This window comes from Hypomesus transpacificus, chromosome 14 (assembly GCF_021917145.1).
Source record: "Hypomesus transpacificus isolate Combined female chromosome 14, fHypTra1, whole genome shotgun sequence".
In the NCBI taxonomy this organism is placed as follows: domain Eukaryota; kingdom Metazoa; phylum Chordata; class Actinopteri; order Osmeriformes; family Osmeridae; genus Hypomesus; species Hypomesus transpacificus.
This window is the reverse complement of record NC_061073.1, coordinates 9,292,033-9,314,532: the sequence shown is the minus strand read 5'-3', so window position 1 is coordinate 9,314,532 and position 22,500 is coordinate 9,292,033. Positions and strand designations below refer to the sequence as shown.

Below are 22,500 nucleotides of genomic sequence, written 5' to 3'. Positions count from 1 at the left end.
TGTCTGTACGCAGGGCCTGTCTGTCTGTACTCAGGGCCTGTCTGTCTGTACGCAGGGCCTGTCTGTCTGTATGCAGGGAGTGAGTCGTAAGCCACATTACACCTTAGTCCTGAACTCCAAACACCTACAGCCCTAGCACTGCATGCAGCAGGACTACAAAAACATAATAGCATACAATCCAAGCTCATTGTTTTGTAACATCGAGCATGCTTCTGATGCTAGTTAAGAGCTGATGCTGTTAACAAGTTACTCTGTTCACTCTCTACCGCACAGAGCCCCACAGTTCCTAGGTGCAGTCCCTAGGGGCAGCCCTACTTCTTAGCTAGGCTTCAGGAATGCTGAATCACAGTCATGACTTCCTCTTGTAGCTTGACAGATGGGTCTGACTCTCAACTGACAAACAGTCAGATTTGTTTGTCAGTCTTTTCTCTGCGCTGCTTCCCAGCTTATTCTTAAAGGCCATGTTGCAGGTTAACCACCACTGTCATTTAATGGGTACATAAAGCACTCAAGTTATGTATATAATTAAAAAAAATTCTCCAAATGGTGTTAAAGGCCAGTTTTTGTTGTTTTTGGTATTAGCGGGTTTTACCGCCCCCCCCCCCCCCCCGGAGCGCAAACGTGGTGGCGCGGTTGGCGCCCTTTGCTGGTAGTGCGTGAGGGTCTTCATGCCGCCCTGCCTAGGTCACCTATAGGAAGGACTGGCCCTGGCCACAACGGACCTAATGTGTCTTCCCTCGCATCATTCTCCGCCGCCATTACGGAACTACAACACAAACTAGCTCACGACATCAACGTCATCGTTCTCAGCCACTCCCTCTGTTCGCTGATTGGACAGGTAGAAAGTGAACCTGAGACATCTGACCTACGTACCTCATGCCCAGACGCAGTACAGAAGCAAAATCAAAATTGAGCGGAAGTACGTAGGAGGGCAGAGCCAGGCTAATGACAGGCCGCCAACACATTTTCTCACCTCCACCTCTGTTGTCAGAACCTCGATCTTACAGTCACCGTATTTCTTCAAATAAACGCTGCGGTGTTTAACGTTCATTTTTGATTCAGCGTTTATTCGAGGGCAGCGTTTTTTTGAAGAAATGCGGTAATTCAGACAAAGAAATTACCTCAGGAGAGCATTTATAGTCCATCTGCATATTCATTTATGGGAGGAGGCAAGGCGGGGGTCAGTGGCTCGTTCACGTGCGGTCAATCTCACGTTGATTGTGATTTATAAAGGAAAGGTGGGCAGGACCTGGCGTACGACCGGTTTTATATAGCTAATAGGATCTGCCGTCACTCCAGATTACAGGAATGGTCAGTGTATAGGCATCTGATTGGAGGAAAGAGGGATGGTGCGTGACAAGTCTTTGTGTTGATGTGTGTGTGTGTGTGCACGCAGGCTGGAACAGTTCGGGACTCCATGGCCAAGTCCCTTTACAGCGCTCTGTTTGACTGGATCGTCTTCAGGACCAACCATGCCCTGCTCAACACCAAGGACCTGGAGGACAGCGCCACAGTAGGACACACAAACCGTATACACACACACACACACCATACATACCACACACACACCATACATACCACACACACACAGGTCAGTAAGGCAGTTCACAAAGGTAATTTGAGACTCTTGAATTAAGTTAAAGTGTATTAAAGTGTGTGTCCCAGTGTGTGTGTGTTTGTGTGTGTGTGGAGAGTTAGGGGAACTCAGACGAGATGGTGCCCTGACCTCTCTTTCTGTTCAGATCAGTCTGGTTCTTCTTTCATTTTCTGTTGCTGTCCCACTCTGGTTTGGCTCTGTCTGTACAGTATTGTTGGGGTTGAAGGCTAACATGAGTCCACAGAGGATTGTGTGTGTGCGTGCTTGTGTGCTCTAAGGCAGCTGTCTTGATGTGCCCACTGCCCAGCGGGCATCCTGGGATTAGATCACAGATGGTTGTGGCTCCTCCTCCTCCTGTGTGTGTGTGTGTGTGCTCTCACCCCGGACGCAGGGCAGATGCCAAGTCGCCCTCTCTCCTCTGCCCTCCCGAGGGCTCATCCTAGTGATGTGTGCTGCCCTGGCTGTCAGCTGTGTTTAGCTGTTTGTGTTTGTCTGCCTCAGCTAGTCAGTGTGTCTGCACTTTATAGAGCTGGAGTGATCAGATTAGAGCCCGACCGATAAAGGATTTTTAAGGCCGAAACGATACAAATATTTAGTGATTTAAATCGGCTGATGTATATAAAAAAATTATACCAAATGTAAAAATACATAAATGCGTGACAAAACATAAACAGATTTCCCTAACACTCTGCCCGCCTCTGGCTGGATCAGCTGATTGTATTGTTTGTGGCGTTCTAAACACGAGTGTTGCCAACAGGGAAGTTGATATTCATTTATCAGCCATTATGAGCCTTGATTTTGTACCTTGTTTGTTTGTATTGTGAAGGCATAATAATAAAAAAAAAGATTGTAAAAAATTATCAGCCGTTATAAATGCCGATACCAATAGTTTGGAAAATGCCTAATATCGGCCGATGATATCGGCCCGCTGAGAAATCGTCAGGCTCTAGATCAGGACATTTTTTGACTGATGTGGTTTCAGCCTCGTGGAGGATCCTTCTTTCCCTCCCTCCTCTGTGTTTTAGGTCTCCCTACCTCAGAGCAAGACTGATGAAGTCTAATAGAGTCTGAGAACTAGCATATTGAATTGTAGCTGTCTGTCAATAATTTACACCCTCCTCACTCTCTAAATACACTGTGGGAATCATAATCCCCAAAAGGGTATTAGCTTTGATAATAATACTATAAAGTCGCTATCTTAAAGGTCCACTTTAAACTTCTTTTTACAGAGACATGTTTTATACATCATGCAATGTTACAGATACATGTTTTATACATCATGGTACTACATACATGCTGTGCTCTTATTACCTTGAGGATGTGTTTGTTTTACATCGAACATCAGTTAATTTTATTGAAGTGTGTTTCGAGGGTTGTAATTCATTTGTTCTGTTGTAGACTCTCTCCATCGGCGTTCTGGACATCTTTGGGTTTGAGGACTACGAGAACAACAGTTTTGAACAGTTCTGTATTAACTTTGCCAACGAGAGACTGCAGCATTACTTCAACCAGCACATCTTCAAACTAGAACAGGTACGCCTGCTGTTGGGTGGATTCCAGGGGTGATTTCTTTAAGACTGCAAGGGAAGCTCAGCTTCCCCTAACATAAAAATAATAATTAATGGTCAAATTTTTACTATTGTGTAAAAAAAATGTTATGCGTTAGAACACGTTCATCTCAAAGACGAGTTTGTTCAGAATCAGCTACATATATTAGCAGGTCGACTGACTGATTTCCGTCTCATACTTTCCCGTAGCGCCACAGTGCATTTCCCTGTGGATGCTCAGCTTCCATGGACTTCAATGGGGCTGCTGTGAACAGTTGTTTTCAGTGCTTCAAAACTATATGGTCATTGGATAAATGCTGCGATTATGTCCCGCCCTGGACGCTCAGCGTCTCTGGGGTTGAATAGAGGAGTGGGCTGGCCTGGACGCTGGGCTTCTGCGTGATGATTGGAGGGTCTGTCGAAAGACTGCATCTCCTTTTGATTGACAGTAATTTTGTACTATAAAAAGTCATCGGAGCTATTCAAGCTCAGTCCCATCGCGGATTTTGCAACTGTAGTTGAAAGAAAAACCTATTTCTTGGCATTTGCTTGGCGAAATTGCAAACCAATTTTCATCATACATTTCATATAATTATACACCACGTTCCTTGTTTCAGTTTAACCTCATTTTCAAATTTCCTCCTTCAAGATTAATATTGTTTTGTTAGATCGTTCGTTCATTCATAAATTCACACAGTAGGTTACGCTAGTGTCGTAGGGGTGAACTAGCCAGTGAACTAGCCAAATAAATGGAACGTTTTTAGGATGTAGGCCGAAAATGAGCTTTCCCTCTTTAAAGACCAGCAGCTGCCACTGGTGGATCCTGTTGTCCTGGGGTGTAACGGGGTGTTTGTTCAGGAGGAGACCCTGCTGGTCTGATGGGTGACTCAGATGTGTGCCTGTGATGCCCGCAGCAATTACACTGAAAGCAGTTCTGCTTTGTTTATGGGTTACATGCTACTAACCCTAACCCACACAACTACTATTGTGGTGTGTGTGCGTGTTTTACTGTATCTCAACATCGTTCCACACAACAGCGCAGGGTGTGTGAACATGTACCACCGTTGGGGTATTTGAGTGTGTGTGTGCGTGTGTGTGTGGGGTAAAGAGACGTGTGAGGCTGACACCAACTGAACCTCCCCTCTGTCTGTGTTTACTCTGGAGGCACCAAGTACTGCTGCATTATGCTGTTGTTTGGTCTGCTTCCTCGTGTTTGGTCCAGTAAACTAGTCTAGCTCCAGCTTCTTCCTCACTGGTGCCACTTTCCCAGAAGGAACATCCAAGAACGGAAATGTCTCCTGACATTGTAGTGAGGGCAGAGCAGAGCATAAAACTCCTGTTCCTGCTGTAATCCAGAAAGGCTTAGGCCTCGACTGCCCTGAGGTTGTTCCTGCTGTAATACAGGAAGGCTTAGGCCTCGACTGCCCTGAGGTTGGTGGACATTACTAATCCAAGCAGGGCTGGAGGTAAAAACAGGGAAACATTTAAATTTGCTTAAATACTTTAATTCCAGCACCACCCTCTTGAGTCAGTCGTGACTCAATCTTAAATTATGTTTAAGATTGAGTTATGGATCCTTTTCCACTTTTTTACTTTTGGAGCGTTTCCTCTTGAAGCTCTCTTATAGTTCTGCTTTCCTAGTTCCTGTTAACTTTGCTGCACACTGCTTCACATTGTAATGATCTGACACGCTTGTCTCAAAAGGGACGTACAAATAGAGCCCATAGAAAGTCCAGCGGAAGCTCCAGAAGCAGAAGCGTCCAGTTCTAGTACCTGGAAGCACGGTGTGTTCTGTCTACATGCTGTATGTCTGTGCCCTCAGGAAGAGTACAGGGCAGAGAGCATCACCTGGCACAACATCGACTACATCGACAACACGGGCTGCATCCACCTGATCAGCAGGAAGCCCACGGGCCTGCTCCCCCTGCTGGACGAGGAGAGCAAGTACGTCACCGCACCATCCTGCAGGGAAATACTAAACATTATGAAATATGAAGATGTGATGATTTATGTTTTTAAAACGATATGGGTTGATCGTGTTGGAAGCACCACACATCCTTTTTGTACTGAAAGGGCTCGTTGATAGTTGACAGTCTCATCTATTGGCTGTGGCTGGCAGCTGGGAGAGAGGGGGGTGTGTTCCCAAAGAGGGTCTCTCCTCTCAGCCCCCTGCTGGGATTCATCCCAACACACGGAGGAATGTGATGCTAATGACTATAAACCCCCCTGCCCTCCACTCCCCTGCCCTCCGCTGCCCTGCCCTGCCCCACCCTCCCCTGCCCTCCACTCCCATGCCCTCCCCTTCCCTGCCCTCCCCTCCCCTGCCCTCCCCTAACCTCCCCTGCCCTCCCCTGCCCCTTTAGTTTCCCCCAGGCCTCTAACCAGACTCTGCTGGATAAGTTCCAGCGGCAACACGAGGGCAGCAGCTACATCGAGTTCCCTGCTGTCATGGAGCCCGCCTTCATCATCCGCCACTATGCCGGCAAGGTCAAGTACCGGGTCAAGGTGAGGCGGCCGCTAATGTAGAAGTGTGTGTCATGCTGTTACAGAAGTCAGATGAACCAGCGTTACCAAGCAACAAGCCAGTCCCCTCCTCCTTAAGCATCAGTACTTCCTCAGGGGCAGGTCTTACTGCCCCTCTGTCTTCAGGGGCAGGTCTTACTGCCCCTCTGTCTTCAGGGGCTCAGTCTGGAGCATGTTAGCTGTTAGCTATACTCTGCATGTGTGTGTATTCATGTGCACCACAACCATGTAAGGATAATAGGATTCTGAATCTAAATGTTCTGCTATTTTGTTGAGGTTCAATTCACTCTATTTAGTTACACAAAAACGGTTGTTTGAAAAAAGAAAATCTGAAAATGCTATTCACTGTGGCATTGTAGTGTTGCAGTGGAGAAGGGTGTGATAAAGATATGATCTTCACGTTACACTACAGGGCTTTTTCCTTCCATGTAAACACACTTCATGAAACCAGTGTTATTGCTACTGTTTTGTTAATGGTGATGTATGAGTAGTGAAACGTGTCTGGTGTGAGCAGGACTTCAGAGAGAAGAACACTGACCACATGCGTCCAGACATTGTGTGTCTGCTAAAGAGCAGCCAGAGCGCCTTCATCTGTGGCCTGATGGGGGTCCACCCCGTGGCCACATTCCGCTGGGCCGTGCTCAGAGCCTCCTTCAGGGCCTCCGGCGCCTTCAGGGACGCAGGCAGAAGACACGCCCACAGGAAGACTGGTGAGAGGACACTGTCCGGAACACACACACAGTATACACACACAGTATACACACACAGCATACACACACACACACACAGTATACACACACAGCATACACACCCACACAGTATATACACACACACACAGTATACACACACAGCATACACACACACACAGCATACACACACACACACAGTATACACACACAGCATACACACACACACAGTATACACGCACAGAGCAGCTCACTGTCCTTGATGACCAGGGGTTGTATTCTTAAAACATTTGATCTTACCACTAAGAGTTATCCTAAATAGCAGTAAAGGTTCTTAGCTAAGAGTTCCCTCCTAAAACATATTCACAAAGCTGCTGAGACCAACTTTTACAAAGGATTGGAGAGGAATCTTCAAGGCCATGTTGCAGGTTAACCACCACTGTCTGTGGTGGGTACTTACATACCCAGTACCCATACTGTTACTGGGTATGTAAAGCACTCGAGATATGTATATACATTAAAAAAATGTCCCCAAATGGTGTTAAAGGCCAGTTTTTGTCATTTTTGGTATTAGCATTAATTTTTTTTACGCAATTCAGTTGTGTAATTCAACTTAAAAAATAAAATAAAAATTATGTTGGCCTAAAGGCGCATACACATTCGACTGTCTGATCAGCCTCGTATTCTGTTCCTGTCAATCATACACACGGTGTCAACCAATTGTACTGCATGAGGGAGGGCCGAGCCAACTCATTGCTTAATCTCCATTCAGCCTGTTGTTGTTGATCAAACATTTATTTGAAGTTATTTAGCTCTCTTGTTGTCCAACTCTTGATCTTCTACTATGTCAATGTTTTTGTCATTTTGCGGAAGAACCCACATCACTGCTTGCAGCTATATTTATATTTATTATTATTTTTATTTTCCTTGCGCCCCAATATCCTTGGTCCCTGGTCATACATTTTCTAATTTGGCTTATTGGTACTACATCCAAGTGGGTACCCCCACACCAAATATGGGACACATTCGACGGTAGGCCATGCCCTAAACTCTGATTTTCAAAGTGATGGCATTTCCACCCCATTGCTCCAATTCTTCTTAAACTTGGTATGCATGCCTCATTTTTCATGAGGAACAAAAAAGCCTCAAGGACCCATAAGGTCCGCCATGATGGATTTTCCTGTACAGTGATAATTTGGGAAAACCTTCAAAATTCCTCTTTCTTGAACCAAAGGTCCAATTAACTTGAAATGTCATACAGATTTGTAGAATTGATGTATTTAAAAACTTTACAGGGGAAAATGTAATCAAATACAATATGGCTGAAAGGGGTGCATTTATCTAACTGTCCACATTGCCTCAATATGTTTGTGTCACTAAATCAAACGTAATTTTGAATGATGGTTTTTCAAACCTAATAGGTTTTAAGGTGACACCCCCCTGAAGTACCGTGCAAAGTCTCACCTTGATATGTGAAAATATGACTGAATTACAGCTGTTTAAGCTTGGACCAAATCTGACAATGCTTGTCTTAGGAGAAACGTCTTATTTTATTATTCAGTTACTGAACATATTAAAGTCTAGGTTTGTGAATGGCTTACGTGGCTGAGATGTTGTGCTGGTCTGCGAAGGGTTGTAAGTTGAAAACCAGTCAGAGGCAGTTTTCTTTCTTATTTTTTTTCTTCTGACAGAACGGTTTCTAGTCTTCCGGTCAATCCTCCGGTTGTAAAACATAGTAATGTGTGTTTATTTGAGCCCATCACAACAATCCGATCATCTGTTTAGCGAGACTGTGTAAACCTCTGCAAAACAAGCCAGGTTCACCACAGTAGCTAGCTACTTGTAGTCAACGCATGGTAGTGTCAGATTCACAACGAGTAATCTTTAATAAAGTAAATTTATTGTTCAGGTGGATCCCTTGCCTGTTGCGCAAATTCATTTTAGTAACCTAAGCCAGGACACATCGCCACTGATGCTAGACAGGATTTGAAATTCCCTTCCATGACAAGTTATAGCACCCCAAACAACCTTTTAAAAAAACCTTTGAGTAAGTTATTCTTTACAGCAGCAACCCAGTCATCCCGTTGTCCCGTTTTTATAGGAAATGTACAAGACAATATGGCTATTCATAAACTCTCAACAGTTGATGTTTAGCAGAGAGGCTGACTTGCAACTTCATGCATTTCAATCTTCATTCAGCCTGTTGTTGTTGTCCAACTCTTGGTCTTCTACAATGTAAATTGTTATCATATTTTGCGGAGGAACCCGCCTCGCTGCATGCAGCTATATTTAGAATTGTTTTCACAGCTATCATAGTCAAAGTCATAGTTAAAACATTTATTTTTTAAAGAGCCGTTTGGGAGCCAAAAGTGCCGGCTCTTTTTAGTGAGTCAAACGAGCCGGCTCACGAAAAAGAGCCGGAATGCCCATCATAATTTAGAACGTGTCAGACGTGAGTAGGCAAATGAGGAATTGCAGAGAACAGATGGCCGTCAAAGCCAATTAAATGCATGATCCAAGGAGAATGAGTGGAGAGTTGGTGAAGTGTCCTGGTGAGTTGCTATCATTTAGCAACAAGCGCTGGCGTCTACAAACAGCAGTGCATACAATAATGACACCCGTAGAAAATGTGTTAGTTAAGGTGGTAGGGTGGGGTTTGCCGTCAGACTGGGGGGCACACACACACATTCACACTCATATACACACACACCCTCATACACACATGCTCACACTCACACAGGAAAGAATGTTTTGATCTCTGGGACGCCAGAAACACAGAAGAATCTAGTTAGTTATCTTGCCCCAGGGCTGAGGAGAAAGTTTCTGCTGACACATAATGCGTCTTCTGAATCTTTTCAGTGTTGACTTCAACCGCCCCCGAACTCAGCATTTTAATTATTCATCACCATAGAGACAGACTGTGATTCTGGGATGTTTAAATATGCATTAGGAGGACAGTGGCTCCTTCAACCACAGATGATTTTTATCACCTTTCCTTAAACGTGACTCGCTTTCTGTCTTTCTCTGTCTGTCTGTCTATCTGTATCTCTTGTCTCCCTCCTTCTCTCCTCCCCAGGTACAGACCCTGCCCTGCCCTGTTCTGTCATCAAGGGTGTGGACAGCTTTAGCTTCCTGCACCACCCTGTGCACCAAAGGAGCCTGGAGATCCTGCAGAGATGCAAGGACGAGAAACACAGTAAGACTGCCTCACTTCAATTAGGTTCACTGCCCCCTTTCACTATTGTCTCTGTCTCTCTCCTCTCTCTTCTCTCATTCTCTCTCTCACTCTCTCACTCTTTGCTAAGATCTGTGCTGACCCCTCTGTGCTTGTGTGTCTTGCCAGTAATGACACTGAATGAGTGACATCAGTCCAGGGAATGATCTCGATGCTTAAGTATCTTGATGCAGATTGATGCTGCAGTGGCACGCACAGCCGCTGGCTTGAACTGTGTGACTAGCTTAGCCAGTGCGCCAACATGTACCGCTCACATTCAGCATAGTCACACCTGCTCCCACAGGAACCAGTCTGGGAGACACATCTCCTACATTCAGTCGTCTCGAGGGAAAAGGGAGTGAATTACAGAGGATTAGAAAAGGGAGAGCACGGAGGTGTCTCTCTGGATGTTTCTGTGGGTTTGGGTGCTGTAGTTGCTGGTACATCAGCAGGGTTACAGATGATGCTTCTTAAAGTGTTTAGGACTCTCCTCTCGTGAAGGACGCTACATCAGGACACCATCCCCCCCGTCCTCTCTCTCTGTTGTAGACAGCACTCGTAAATGGTAAATGGACTGTATTTATATAGTGCGTTTTTTACCTTAGCGGCACTCAAAGCGCTTTACATTTTGCGCCTCATTCACCCATTCACACTCACACTCACACATACTGACGGCGGCGGAGCTGCCGTGCAAGCCGCAGACCTGCCCATCTGGAGCAACTAATCATAACCATCCTCTCTCTCTGTCTCTCTCTCTCTCTTGCAGACATCACTCGTAAGAATCCAAGGACTCCCTTGTCTGACCTTCAGGGCATCAACGCACTGAATGAGAAATCGACCTGGTATGTCCCTCAAGGCTATGTTGTGCGTGTATGTATGCCTGCATGGTTTATCAGTAATGCCTTTAAGAATTGCAAGCAACCATCTTTCTTGCCCTCAGTATCACGCTCATCTCTTCCCTACTTCCCTTTTTTTACCCTCCTCCTGTCCTCTCTTCCCTCTTTCCCACTCTCTCTCCTCTCTTCCTCTGTCTTTCCCACTCTTTCTCCTCTCTTCCTCTGTCTTTCCTCTCTTTCTACATCTCCTCCCTCTTTCTCTCACACCTCTCCCTCTCTCTCTGATGCCCTCCCTCCCACCGTCTCCCACAGGGAGGGGGGTGTGGGCTGTAACGGCCGCAACCCTGGCTTGACCCGGCTGTCCTCAGGGCTGGATGAAGACGGCCTGTTTGTCAACTCAGCCAGCAGCAAGCTGCTGGAGAGAGCCCAGGGCCTCCTGCTGTGAGCGGAGCACACACTTACACACACACACACATATACACACCTATACACACGCACACAAACATATATTCACATACACACACATATATCTTTACACACACACATATATACACACACACACACATATATACACACACACACCCACACATACAGACACACAATATATATATATCTCCAAATGCACACCCTAACAGCCCCCACCCCCCCTCCCCAGACGCAGTAAGCCCTCCAGGTCCAGACCCAGCCTGCCCAAACAGCTGCTGAGTGTCCGCTCCTTGAGGCACCTGAGCAGTGTGACGCTCCACGACCGCATCACCAAGTCCCTGCTGCTCCTGCACAAGAAGAAGAAGGCCCCCAGCATCAGCGCCCAGTTCCAGGTGAGACGCCGCCCTCCTGTGGCCTGCAGGGTGTACTGCATCTGGTGGACTAAATTTGGTGGTGGTGTTGTTGTTCTTGTTTGTTTAGGCCTCCCTGAACAAGCTGATGGAGACCCTGGGCCAGTCCGAGCCATACTTTGTGAAGTGTATCAGATCCAATGCTGAGAAGGTATGTAGCTCCACTGGAAGCCAGGCGTCAAGGCTGTGGTGAAGCAGGATGTGACATCATCTCCCCTCCTCTCCTCCAGCTTCCCCTGCGCTTCAACGACTCCCTGGTGCTCCGCCAGCTCAGGTACACAGGCATGCTGGAAACTGTCCGCATCCGCCAATCAGGATACAGCTTCAAGTACACCTTCCAGGTGAGCCCTCACACCAGCCAATCATTACACAGTGTGAGTTAGACCATCCCTCACAGATAAACTAGGAAATATGTAAAAGATCAGAAACATAATGATGTGATTTAGTGGCTGTGTATTTTGAGGTGTAGCGCTGTGTGTTCACTTCTGTGTCCTGTGTGTGTTCAGGACTTTGTGCGTCATTTCCACGTGTTGCTTCCTCGGGGCACCAGCCCCACCAAGTCAGGCATCAGAGAGTTCTTCAGACAGGTCCACCTGACGCCCGCCGGCTACCAAGTGGGCAACACCATGGTACCAACTCTCTCTTACCTACAATGATAATACATGTGTTCATCTCTTGTATCCAAAGCACACAGGGGTTTGGAACCTACCAGCTCTTGGTCTGCAGTTAAATGCTCTACCTCTGAGCTCCACCTCTACTTATTTACATATCCTTTTTACTATAAATCTGTTGCTACACTTCTCCCCTCGAGTGATATGCTATAACACTGTATGTCATGCGTATTGAATGTGTCTCGTGGCTGATGCCCCGCCTCCCCCCCAGGTGTTCCTGCGGGAGGCCCAGCGCCAGCGGCTGCAGTCCCTCCTCCACCAGGAAGTGTTGCGGCGCATCGTGGCGCTGCAGCGCCGCTTCCGGGCCGTGCTGGGCAGGAAACGCTTCCTCAGCATGAGGCGAGCCGCAAGCGTGCTGCAGGTGGGCGGATTCTACGGAATAATGTTGAATGTACAGGTTAAAGAGTTCATCCCAACAAAATCCTCCTCATCCTTCACAGGTGCCTAAGTGTGGGTTAGGGTTAGTGTTAGAGAGGTGCCTACAAGGTGCCTAACCCTAACCATTCGTGTCTTAGTGCTTAACCCTAACCGTACGTGTGTTAGTGCCTAACCCTAACCCTTTCAGATCCGTTCAGTTCTAGCTGCAGATCTCAGCTCATTCTGTTGGTCACAGCTGCTGTGGATTCACGCTTGCTTGTTCCATGTGGAAAGAGTTAAAGAGGAGAGGAAAGAGGGAAAGGAGAGGAAAGAGGAGAGGAGGGAGAGGAGAGGAGAGAGAGGAGCGAGAGGAGGGAGAGGAGAGGAGAGAGAGGAGGGGGGAGGGAGGGAGGGAGGGGAGAGAGAGGAGAGGAGAGAGAGGAGGGAGAGGAGGGGGGGAGGGAGGGGAGAGAGGGGAGAGGAGAGGAGGGAGGGGAGAGAGGGGAGAGAGAGGAGGGGGGGGAGGGAGGGGAGAGAGGGGAGAGGAGAGGAGAGGAGGGAGGGGAGAGAGGGGAGAGAGGGGAGAGGAGAGGAGAGGAGGGAGGGGAGAGAGGGGAGAGAGAGGAGGGGGAGGGAGGGAGGAGGGAGAGGAGAGAGAGGTAGGGAGAGAGAAAGCCCAGAGCTAACGTTTTCAAATAAATTGAAAAGAAAATTGTAATTTCACTCATGGACTAAATAAATATAACTGTCATGCAGACTCAAGGTCCAGATAGAAAAGTACACATAACATACTACAAGAGGGGTACACACAAACATAAATACATACAGACATACTGACTACCACATATTAAATAAAGGGAACGTACAAAACATACATACAGACATACAATAGCTATGCACAATAATTTAAACAGGTATAGATGCGTGTTCCAGTGTTTCCAGAGTTGGAAGGTATATCTGGTATCACTAAGTGCAGGGTTGGTTAAGGCAGTTACAATTGTATTCTTTGACTCTGTTAATCGGCACATGAATCTGTACATCAAATTCCTCAGCACATAGTTTTACTCTCTGGAGTATTTTCTTCACTAGCTATGTTGATATAGCTCAGTGTAATTTATACTGTTCTGGGTTTGAGGAAAACAACTTTATTTGCACTTTTATATTACTTTTATGTTAACTCAAAATTGTCTTTGAATATTCCGGTGTCATTGTCATCACACTTGATAAATAGTTTTTTATAAAATTCCACAAACTGCAGTACATAAGCGCAGCTAGTTCTGGCAGGGCAATCGGGCAGCGCGCGTTATCGGGGACGAAAGGCGTCTTACTCCACCTTCCTTACTCCACCCACTACCACACCCATGTAGCAGCGCTTATCCATTGGGCCACGTCCGATAAGGCGTCTTTAAAAGACGCGCGAATATGCACACACTCACCCCGGTCATTGTATGATCAGTGCTGCTGCCACCCTCCACCGTCCCCTTCTTCCCCATGCTGTCTGTATCTATCCAACAGGGGGATTATATTTTTATTGCTCCCTGCCTCATATTTCATGTATGCATGCGTAGCATCGAGGAGGCAGGGAGTGCTTCCCTTAGATCATCCACTCCGCAAAAGTCAAATCTACATGTCCATGTCATGTAACAATAAATGCTCAAATCTAATACGTGATTGTCTTGACTGAACTTATTTCTGTCATTCCTAGCTGCACATGCCAACCTTACTGTAACCTGATGACATTGTGTCAGCATCCTGATGGCTCCTGCTTCCCTCAGGGCTGGTGGAGAGACCATGTCCAGCAGCAGCTGGGTGGAGTGGCCCCTGCCCTCCAGCAGGAGGCGGCAGTGCGGCTGCAGGCGGCGTGGCGGGGATACCGGGAGCGGAGCAGCTTCCTGCAGCAGAGGGACGCGGCCCTGCTGCTCCAGAGGAGCTGGAAGGTCTGGTGCCAGCGCCGAGGCCAGGCAGCCCTCACGCTGCAGGCAGCCTGGAGGGGCTACAGAGAGAGGACAGCCTACTGGAGGAAGAGGGAGGCGGCCCTGCAGCTACAGGCTGCAGGAAGGGGACACCTCGCTCGGCTCAGGTGAGGTGGGGGAACCAGGGTGAGGGGAACCAGGGTGAGGGGAACTAGGGTGAGGGGAACTAGGGTGAGGGGAACTAGGGTGAAGGGAACTAGGGTGAGGGGAACCAGGGTGAGGGGTACTAGGGTGAGGGGAACCAGGGTGAGGGGAACTAGGGTGAGGGGAACCAGGGTGAGGGGAACTAGGGTGAAGGGAACCAGGGTGAGGGGAACCAGGGTGAGGGGAACTAGGGTGAGGGGAACCAGGGTGAGGGGAACCAGGGTGAGGGGAACTAGGGTGAGGGGAACCAGGGTGAGGGGAACCAGGGTGAGGGGAACCAGGGTGAGGGGAACTAGGGTGAAGGGAACTAGGGTGATGGGAACCAGGGTGAGGGGATCCAGGTTAAAGTGCTCTGGGGGGGGGGTGGGGGGGGGGGGGGGGGGGGGGGGGGGTCAGGGTAAGGTGCTCTAGGAGGGGAACCAGGGTTAGATAATCTAATTTGATTATTAGTTTGATTTAAAGACAATTTCAAGTTTTTACCAAGTGTAGCAGGTTCAGTCAAGACACTCAAGTGATTGATTTCACCGTTTATTGATACACATGAGAAATGGTTTAACATTGGCGGAATGGATGTACATGGGGAAGCGCTCCCTGCCTTCACTGCAGCATGCATGACATGAGGCAGGGAGCAACAAGTTAAATCCCCCACAGGGAGAACAGACAGACCACATGGGGTAGAAGGGGATGGTGATGGGTGGCAGCAGCGCAGAACAGTAGGTAATCGTCGATGCATGCATGGTGTGACTTTATAGCGCTGCCTATTGAGCTAAGCCTATGGCCTGAGAACACGGCGATGGGTGATATGACGCGCGCTGCCCGAGTGCCATGCCTGAACCTGCTTTGCTCATATGCATCAGTACTCAGCAGACCTGCTGGTGAGGTGGTGCACCTGGAGGTGCTCAGAGAGGTGGTCCCATGGTCAGGTGAACGCATCCTGTCTCCTCAGGTTCAGGGATCTGGAGGAGCAGCGTCGTGGGGAGGGGCTGGGTAGCCCCACCCCCGGGGAGGAGCCAGAGAGCATCATGGTTCTGGAGGAAGGTATGCTGGAGGACAGAGAATTCCTAGACATTTCAGACAAACCCTCAGCAGACGACCCGTCTGAGTGTCTAGTGGAGGACAGAGAGGCAGGAAGAAGCAGCGACGAGACGACCAACAGAAGCAGGTCTAAGAGAGAGAGCCGGCGGATGAGGGAGCTGGAACAAGCCACGTTCAGCCTGCAGCTGCTCAGGGTGAGAACCAGCAGTGTGGGAGGCCCTCTGTCTGGGGACCCAGACAGCAGCCTCCACCAACACCCCCCCTCCAGGGGGTCTCCAGCCAGTCATGGGAGCTTCGAGCTCCTCAACTCAGACGAGGTAGAGACACATGACCCCACGTTCCCTTCCGGGGCGATTCAAACCACCAAGGACGACTTGGACAAATGTGGGTCTCCGATGGACTCCATCCCTCCAGAGTATGAGTTCAGCTCTTCTGGAAACCCCACCCTGTTGTCACTCACCCAGGAGGAGACCCCAAGAGCAACCTTCTACATCCCCTCGGACCCCAGCCCCAAACAGGACGCTCACGCAGACAGCCCCAGCAAGGCCCTCCCAGAGCGGAGAGAGTCCGCCTCACGACGGCCCGTCGTAGTGGTGATCAGCATGCAGAAGGAGAGCCCTGTGGAGGAGGGGGAGGTGCAGTCAGCTCCCACCAGCCTGGAGGCAGGACCATCCCAGCCTCATAGAGGTGTGCCTGGGGCGAAGATGCCTGCTGCGCTGCTCTCCTCCAGTCACCAGGGGGCTGCTCCTTCCACCTCTGAGCCTGGCTCCTCAGAGGTGGACATCCACATTGTCCTGGAACCCAAGGCCCCCGCCCCGAGCGCTCCCCCCAGCCAGGAGAGGACGTCTGGGGGCAGGCTGTCCTGCAGCCCAGGCCTGGACCCCAGGGAGGTCAGCAGACGACCTGCAGCACACAGCACCCCCACCAACACCATCAGCATGACAGAGAAACCACCGCTCATCTCTCCACACAGACGCAAGCTGCCCTTCTCCAAGTGAGTGTGACATCGATGCATGTTCAGAGAGCAAAACAAGTTGATACATCAGTGTCTAGCGATTCTCAAACTCGTCCTAATGTTTGGCCTCTGATCAACATGAATATATATTTTAGATTAAAACACAACATCTGATATAATATATAGCTTTTTCAATTGTTTTTCTGAATAGATGTAGGATCCACCACCAGATACCCTGACTTAAGTGTTATCATCCTAGTATCCATAGACTGTGTTATACTGGGTGTATTCAGTGGTGTTATACTGGGTGTATTCAGTACCACCAGTGCGCTGTGTGCTGTGTGCAGGTCTGATAAGGACCTGGTCAATAAGGAGCGCTCCCTGGCCATGCTGAGGGACCAGGCTGGAGGAACCACACCCAGAGAGGTGAGCTGCAGGCAGGGTGGGCGAGATCAAGAGGTTGCTGGGTCAAATCCGCTCCGTATGTCGATGTGGTTTAAAGTGCCTGCTAAATAAATAGTGTTATGACTAATGTTAGCACATTCAAGGGAACGACTGTGTTGAGAATCCACTTGAGGGAGTCAACAGGTTGATACACTAACTTATATGACACCTTTCAACATTGGAAGGCTATACCGGGCTGTACACACATAAACACACACAAACCCACAAATCTGTACTAATACAGTCACACTCACAGACTTCATTTACACACTCACACACACACCAGCAAGTCAACAAGCCTTACCTGTGCAGGGTTAGGGTTACCTTGCTTACCTGTGCAAGTTGTGTGCTTGCAGCAGCTGGGCCGCCCAGGTCCCAAAAAGAAAGCACGCATGTCTCGGACTCGCTCTGACTTCCTGACCCGCTGTAACTCTGAGGGTGCGGGCCAATCAGACGAGGAGGACGATGCCTTCTACACCCCCGCCCTTTCCAGTACCCTCCCCCTGTCCCCACAGCCACGCCCAGGAGGGGGTGCCCCAGAGCTCGCTTGTTACAGCGACTCTGAGATGGTGAGCGTCCAGGGGTCTGGTGGTCACCCCATCCCCTCCTCTCTGTCCCCTGGTCTGCTCAGACACCCCCCCCCCCCTCTCTAGCCGCTCTTTCTGCGGGGGCCGGAGGGGAGGACTAGGCGCTAACGTTAACCCCTGTTTCAAACTCTGTTTATTGACGACTAGGCGCTAACGTTAACCCGTTTCAAACTCTGTTTATTGACGACTAGGCGCTAACGTTAACCCCTGTTTCAAACTCTGTTTACTGACGACTAGGCGCTAACGTTAACCCCTGTTTCAAACTCTGTTTACTGACGACTAGGCGCTAACATTAACCCGTTTTAAACTCTGTTTACTGACGACTAGGCGCTAACGTTAACCCCTGTTTCAAACTCTGTTTACTGACGACTGCGACAAGTCCTGCTTCTGAGCTGTCCGTCTTCTACGGCTGATTGTGAAGGGTTAGGGTTATAGTTAGGGTTGGACTGAAGACTGGCAGACCTTCCTCTTGTTTCAACTGCATGCAAAAAACTTCCATTTAACCTGCACCCATGGCACTCCACATTAACTATGATCTCTCTCCCTAACTGGACACCATAATTTACCAAACTCCAACTCACTCTCAGGCAGCTGCTCCAGGCAGGGTCGTCTGTTCAGGAGCACCTGTCTCCCCTGTTCAGCAGGGTTGCGCTGCTACTGTCAGTCAGAACAGACCGCACGCATGAACTCATGGAATAAGTTCTGCCAACTATCAAACAAACACCTATTTCTTTTTCTGTAGGAATATTTTCTGTCTTAACTGAATCATTCTCCAACCAGGCCCCTAGTATGTTGTGTGGTGTCTGTTTGAAAGCAGATGAAGAGTAATGTGGGACGTTCCCTCCCCAGCCCTCTCACAAGGACCAGAAGAAGATCCACAAAACCATGTCGTCAGGTGACCTAGGCAAGGTGGAGGCCCTCAGCAAGACTTGCAGCCAGGACAGCAGGTAACCTGGGACCACGCCCACAAACCTGTTGCCATGGTTTTATGCAAGTTGGGTGAATTACAAGCCATGTGATTGTGTACGTGTGTGTATGTGTGTGTTGCCGCAGCAGGCGTGGGAGGATGCGTTTCTGGGGTAAGACTAAACATGGAGACAAGAAACGAAGCAGCAGGTGCCAGCTGGAGCTAAGCCAGACCCAGGGTAAGAGACTGGGGGGACCTGGGGTAGGGGACTGGGGGGACCTGGGGTAAGAAACTGGGGGAACTGGGGTAGAGGACTCGGGGAACTGGGGTAGGGGACTGGGGGAACTGGGGTAAGAAACTTGGGGACTGGGGGGACCCGGGGTAGGGGACTGGGGGGACTGGGGGGACCCAGGGTAAGAGACTGGGGGAACAGGGGAGACCCAGGGTAAGAGACTGGGGGGACCGGGGGTAGGAGACTGGGGGAACTGTGAGGACCCGGGGTAGGGGACTGGGGGGACCCGGGGTAGGGGACTGTGGGGACCCAGGGTAGGGGACTGGGGGGACAGGTGGTCTTATCTGTGAACAGGACTCTCGGTATTACTTTGTGACTGGGGATTTCCTCCTCTCTCTCACTCTCTCTGTCTCTCTCTTTCTCTGCCTCTTTTCTCCTTCTCTCCAGAGGGTGTATCTCCCCCCCCCAGTCCGGGGCTGACGGGGGCGGTTGGCCGGGGGGAGTGGAAGGAGAACAAAGAGCCATGTCCGAAGGTGCGTCGGCGCAGCGTGAAGATCAGCAGCGCGGCTCTGGACCCCGCCCCCTGGCAGAACGACTCGCTGCACATCCTCACCAGCGCCCACGACTACCGCATCATGAACGACTTCCTCATGAAGAAGGTACACACACACACGGGATACATACACACATACATACACATACGACCAGGAATCGAACCAGCAACCTTCTGATTACTGGCCTGATTCCCTAACCGCTAACCGCTAACCCTAACCACACAGCCACCCGACTCCACATACACACATACGTACACAGTATACATACATATGATATACTCATGTACTTACCCCCCATACACAGGCAACATAACTCTCTTTTACTCTGTCAATTCAAAGTAATGATTAGCTGTTTTTCTTTTTGTGATCAAATGTTTTTATTCAGTATAGCCACACAGGGTGGCAAAGCACCGTCACATGGTGTTCTTTCAAATTACAGACAATATGCTGAGACATGAAAACGTATCCCAGGACCAAAAAACACAGAGGAAAGAGGGAAAAGAGGGGGGGAGGGAGACAAAACCACAACAGTAAGAATGATGTGTGCAGCTTACAAATAAGACATACAGAAACAGACATACACAAACACACAGACAAACAAAAGACATTGACAAAAAGACAGACATAAGACATAAGGGATCACAATTGAACACATGCATAAAATAGACATAAGAAGGTTATAGCACAAGTCTACAGCATGGATTTCAGGGATTCAGCAGTGTTGGGCCTTGTGTCCAAAGTCTTTTCTGACGCTCTATTTATGCGAGCTGTAGAGAGTTCCATATATATGACATCCACAAACAAAAGGGTCCATGTGCGAATGGACAAGTCATGAGGTGGTTTCCAACGGGTTGCAATCATTCTCTTGGCAGCTGTAAGTCCAGCAAATACAGCACGTTTTTGAGGTTTAGAGAGCTGAAGGGCTGACAAATCATTCAGAATCAAAACACTGATAGTAACAGGTAACAAGTGCAATTTTCCTGGCACTAAATTCTAATGTGGAGATCGCAATCCTGCCTGCATCATCCGACCAGGAAGACAATACTTTTAATGGGAGATTCCGTTTGACTACAATGGCTACTCTTTTTGTTTTTGAACTTGCTTAGGAGAATGCAATTGTATGATAGAATCTATTGGCCAAACTGCCGGTATCAGCCTGTAGCAAATGCGTCTCCTGCAATAACGCAATGTCAACGTTTCTCTTTTTTAGTAAAACCAGAGTGCTGGCTCGTTTATGAGGGGCATTCAGTCCACCACAATTCCAAACTAAAAAATGAAAGATCACCCATTATCAAAAAAGCTGTGTTGTAAATGAATGCATATGTGGGAAAGCATATTGCTACTACCTTTCACTCCGTTAAATCCTAGCAATAGTACATCCAAAGTTAAATCCCTCAACATATAAAACATGTAAGACACAGAACAAGAACAGACAAGTCAGTGATACAAAAGGGAAGCGAGAGAAGGGGGGGAAACATAGCCAAAAGGCTAACACTCAAAGTAGGTCTGCGATCAAGATTGGATATGGGGCAGCAAAAAGGGAACTAGCCCATAATTACCTTGTTACAACAGCAACTGGTTCCACACCATGATAACTTTCAAATAAACACATTTCTTGTAAAAAAAAAAAATAGCAGAAAACAAAAAGCACAACATCGCAAGCACAATGGAAAGGAATCTCCAGCCCAGTGGCCTAGTTAACCTATGAAGAGTAGCCTAGGCTATACCAAACAAAATCGATATGGAATTCAGAGACACAGTCATCACGTCAAATAGTACAGTGGTAAAACTGTTCTAGGGAGTCAGATGGCTGAGCGGTGAGGGAGTCGGGCTAGTAATCAGAAGTTTGCCGGATCGACTCCTTCACGTAGTCTTCAGCACCCTCAGCGGAGGTGAATGCCCTATACTGTGTGCCTACCTTGATCTTCAGAGTCGCCGGATAAAGCAGGAAAAAATCCAGACCCTTGATTCGTGCTGCATCCATGGTTTGATAGAATGCTTGGCGTTGTTTGACCGTGTAGTTGCTGTAATCCGGGGAGAAGCTAATTTTTCGACCACCAACGACGAGAGGAGATTTCCGTGCAGCCTGTAAAATCGCCTGCCTGGTTGTGTAGCGAAGCACGTTGGAAATCAACGTACGATTAGTTGTGGCATTCTTCATTGGGCCATCACTGTAAATTCAGTGCGCTAATATAATCTCGATCTGAACATCTGCCAGTTTCGGGAAACACTCAGGCAAGGAACACGAGAGATATTGAATAGCATTGGAGCCTTCTAACCCCTCTTTCAACCCAACGATGCAAATATTGCATCGTCAGTTTCTGTCCTCCATATACGATACGATACGATACGATACGATGAACTTTATTGTCCCGCTCAGGGAAATTTGTCTTGGTCTCTGTGGTGCGTCATCATAAATGCCTTGACAGTCACAGTAACAACAAACAATACATCCTCAGCCAAACATGATCAACAGTTACATAACAGTATTGCACATATCCCATAACATAACACATACATACACCTCATAAAAATACATGCTAAAAGATCACCGTAATAAAGGCACTATAAAAATGATTACATAGATATCTGCTAGCTTCGACTCCAGCTCTTTAAAACCACGGCCATGGCTATCAAGAAGACTGGAGTTGCTTTCCACAGTAGTTTTTAGATTGTCAACATCAGATCTAATAGAGCCAAGTCTTGCAGTTAGAGATGCTAGTTGTGTATGGATAGCAGATAGCTTCTCGTCGTTGTCGATCCCCATCTGTTGAATCTGAGAAAGACGCGGTTCGAAGTAGCATTTCTGTTTCTCCAGTAATGCCTCTGCAAGGGCATCAGTATCGTTGCGCTGGGTGCTGTTTTTGTTCGCCATTGTGGTTTAAGTGGGTTTATCGAGTACAAAGTGGTAGAAAATCGAAGTTGGAACCATATAAAACAACTATTTGGCAAGGTTGGGCCAGGAGCTCAACTTTAAGCCGCCATCTCTGTCCAGACGATCACGTGACTCTCGACTAGCAGTTTTTCTCATGTTTAACTACACACCTATCTATTCTCCTCAACTCTCCAGATCAACGACCTGGACTCTGAGGATGGGAAGAAAGACACGTTAGTGGATGTGGTTTTCAAGAAGGCTCTGAAGGAGTTCCGCCTCAACATCTTCAACTCCTACTCCACTGCACTGGCGGTAAGTCCCCCTACATCTGCAGTTAACCCTAACCTCCCTCCCCCTAGATCTGCAGTTAACCCTAACCTCCCTCTCCCTAGATCTGCAGCTAACCCTAACCTCCCTCCCCCTAGAGCTGTAGACCCAGGGATGGTTAGGGTTAGGGTTTAGCCTCGGTCATCCCACCCAGGGTTATGGATCTCTAAGGCCTCAGCACAGTTCACTGAGGATGACCG

At 48.4% G+C, this 22,500-nt stretch overlaps 1 protein-coding gene across 1 annotated transcript in view; it reads left to right on the top strand.

Annotated features, from left to right (window-relative positions):
- Positions 1-22,500, top strand: part of myo9ab (myosin IXAb) — a gene marked incomplete at its 5' end in the record, with an annotated part of 49,815 nt that overhangs the window by 14,676 nt on the left and 12,639 nt on the right. The window contains 21 exons of the mRNA XM_047033501.1: positions 1,397-1,513; positions 2,996-3,130; positions 4,967-5,088; positions 5,508-5,649; positions 6,182-6,377; positions 9,430-9,549; positions 10,334-10,409; positions 10,716-10,844; positions 11,059-11,221; positions 11,310-11,390; positions 11,470-11,580; positions 11,746-11,868; positions 12,122-12,271; positions 14,043-14,347; positions 15,331-16,413; positions 16,722-16,800; positions 17,175-17,387; positions 18,255-18,352; positions 18,459-18,550; positions 18,992-19,203; positions 22,169-22,285. Of these exons, the coding sequence (XP_046889457.1) occupies positions 1,397-1,513; positions 2,996-3,130; positions 4,967-5,088; positions 5,508-5,649; positions 6,182-6,377; positions 9,430-9,549; positions 10,334-10,409; positions 10,716-10,844; positions 11,059-11,221; positions 11,310-11,390; positions 11,470-11,580; positions 11,746-11,868; positions 12,122-12,271; positions 14,043-14,347; positions 15,331-16,413; positions 16,722-16,800; positions 17,175-17,387; positions 18,255-18,352; positions 18,459-18,550; positions 18,992-19,203; positions 22,169-22,285 (3,864 nt within the window). The remainder of the gene's footprint in view (positions 1-1,396; positions 1,514-2,995; positions 3,131-4,966; positions 5,089-5,507; positions 5,650-6,181; positions 6,378-9,429; positions 9,550-10,333; positions 10,410-10,715; positions 10,845-11,058; positions 11,222-11,309; positions 11,391-11,469; positions 11,581-11,745; positions 11,869-12,121; positions 12,272-14,042; positions 14,348-15,330; positions 16,414-16,721; positions 16,801-17,174; positions 17,388-18,254; positions 18,353-18,458; positions 18,551-18,991; positions 19,204-22,168; positions 22,286-22,500) is intronic.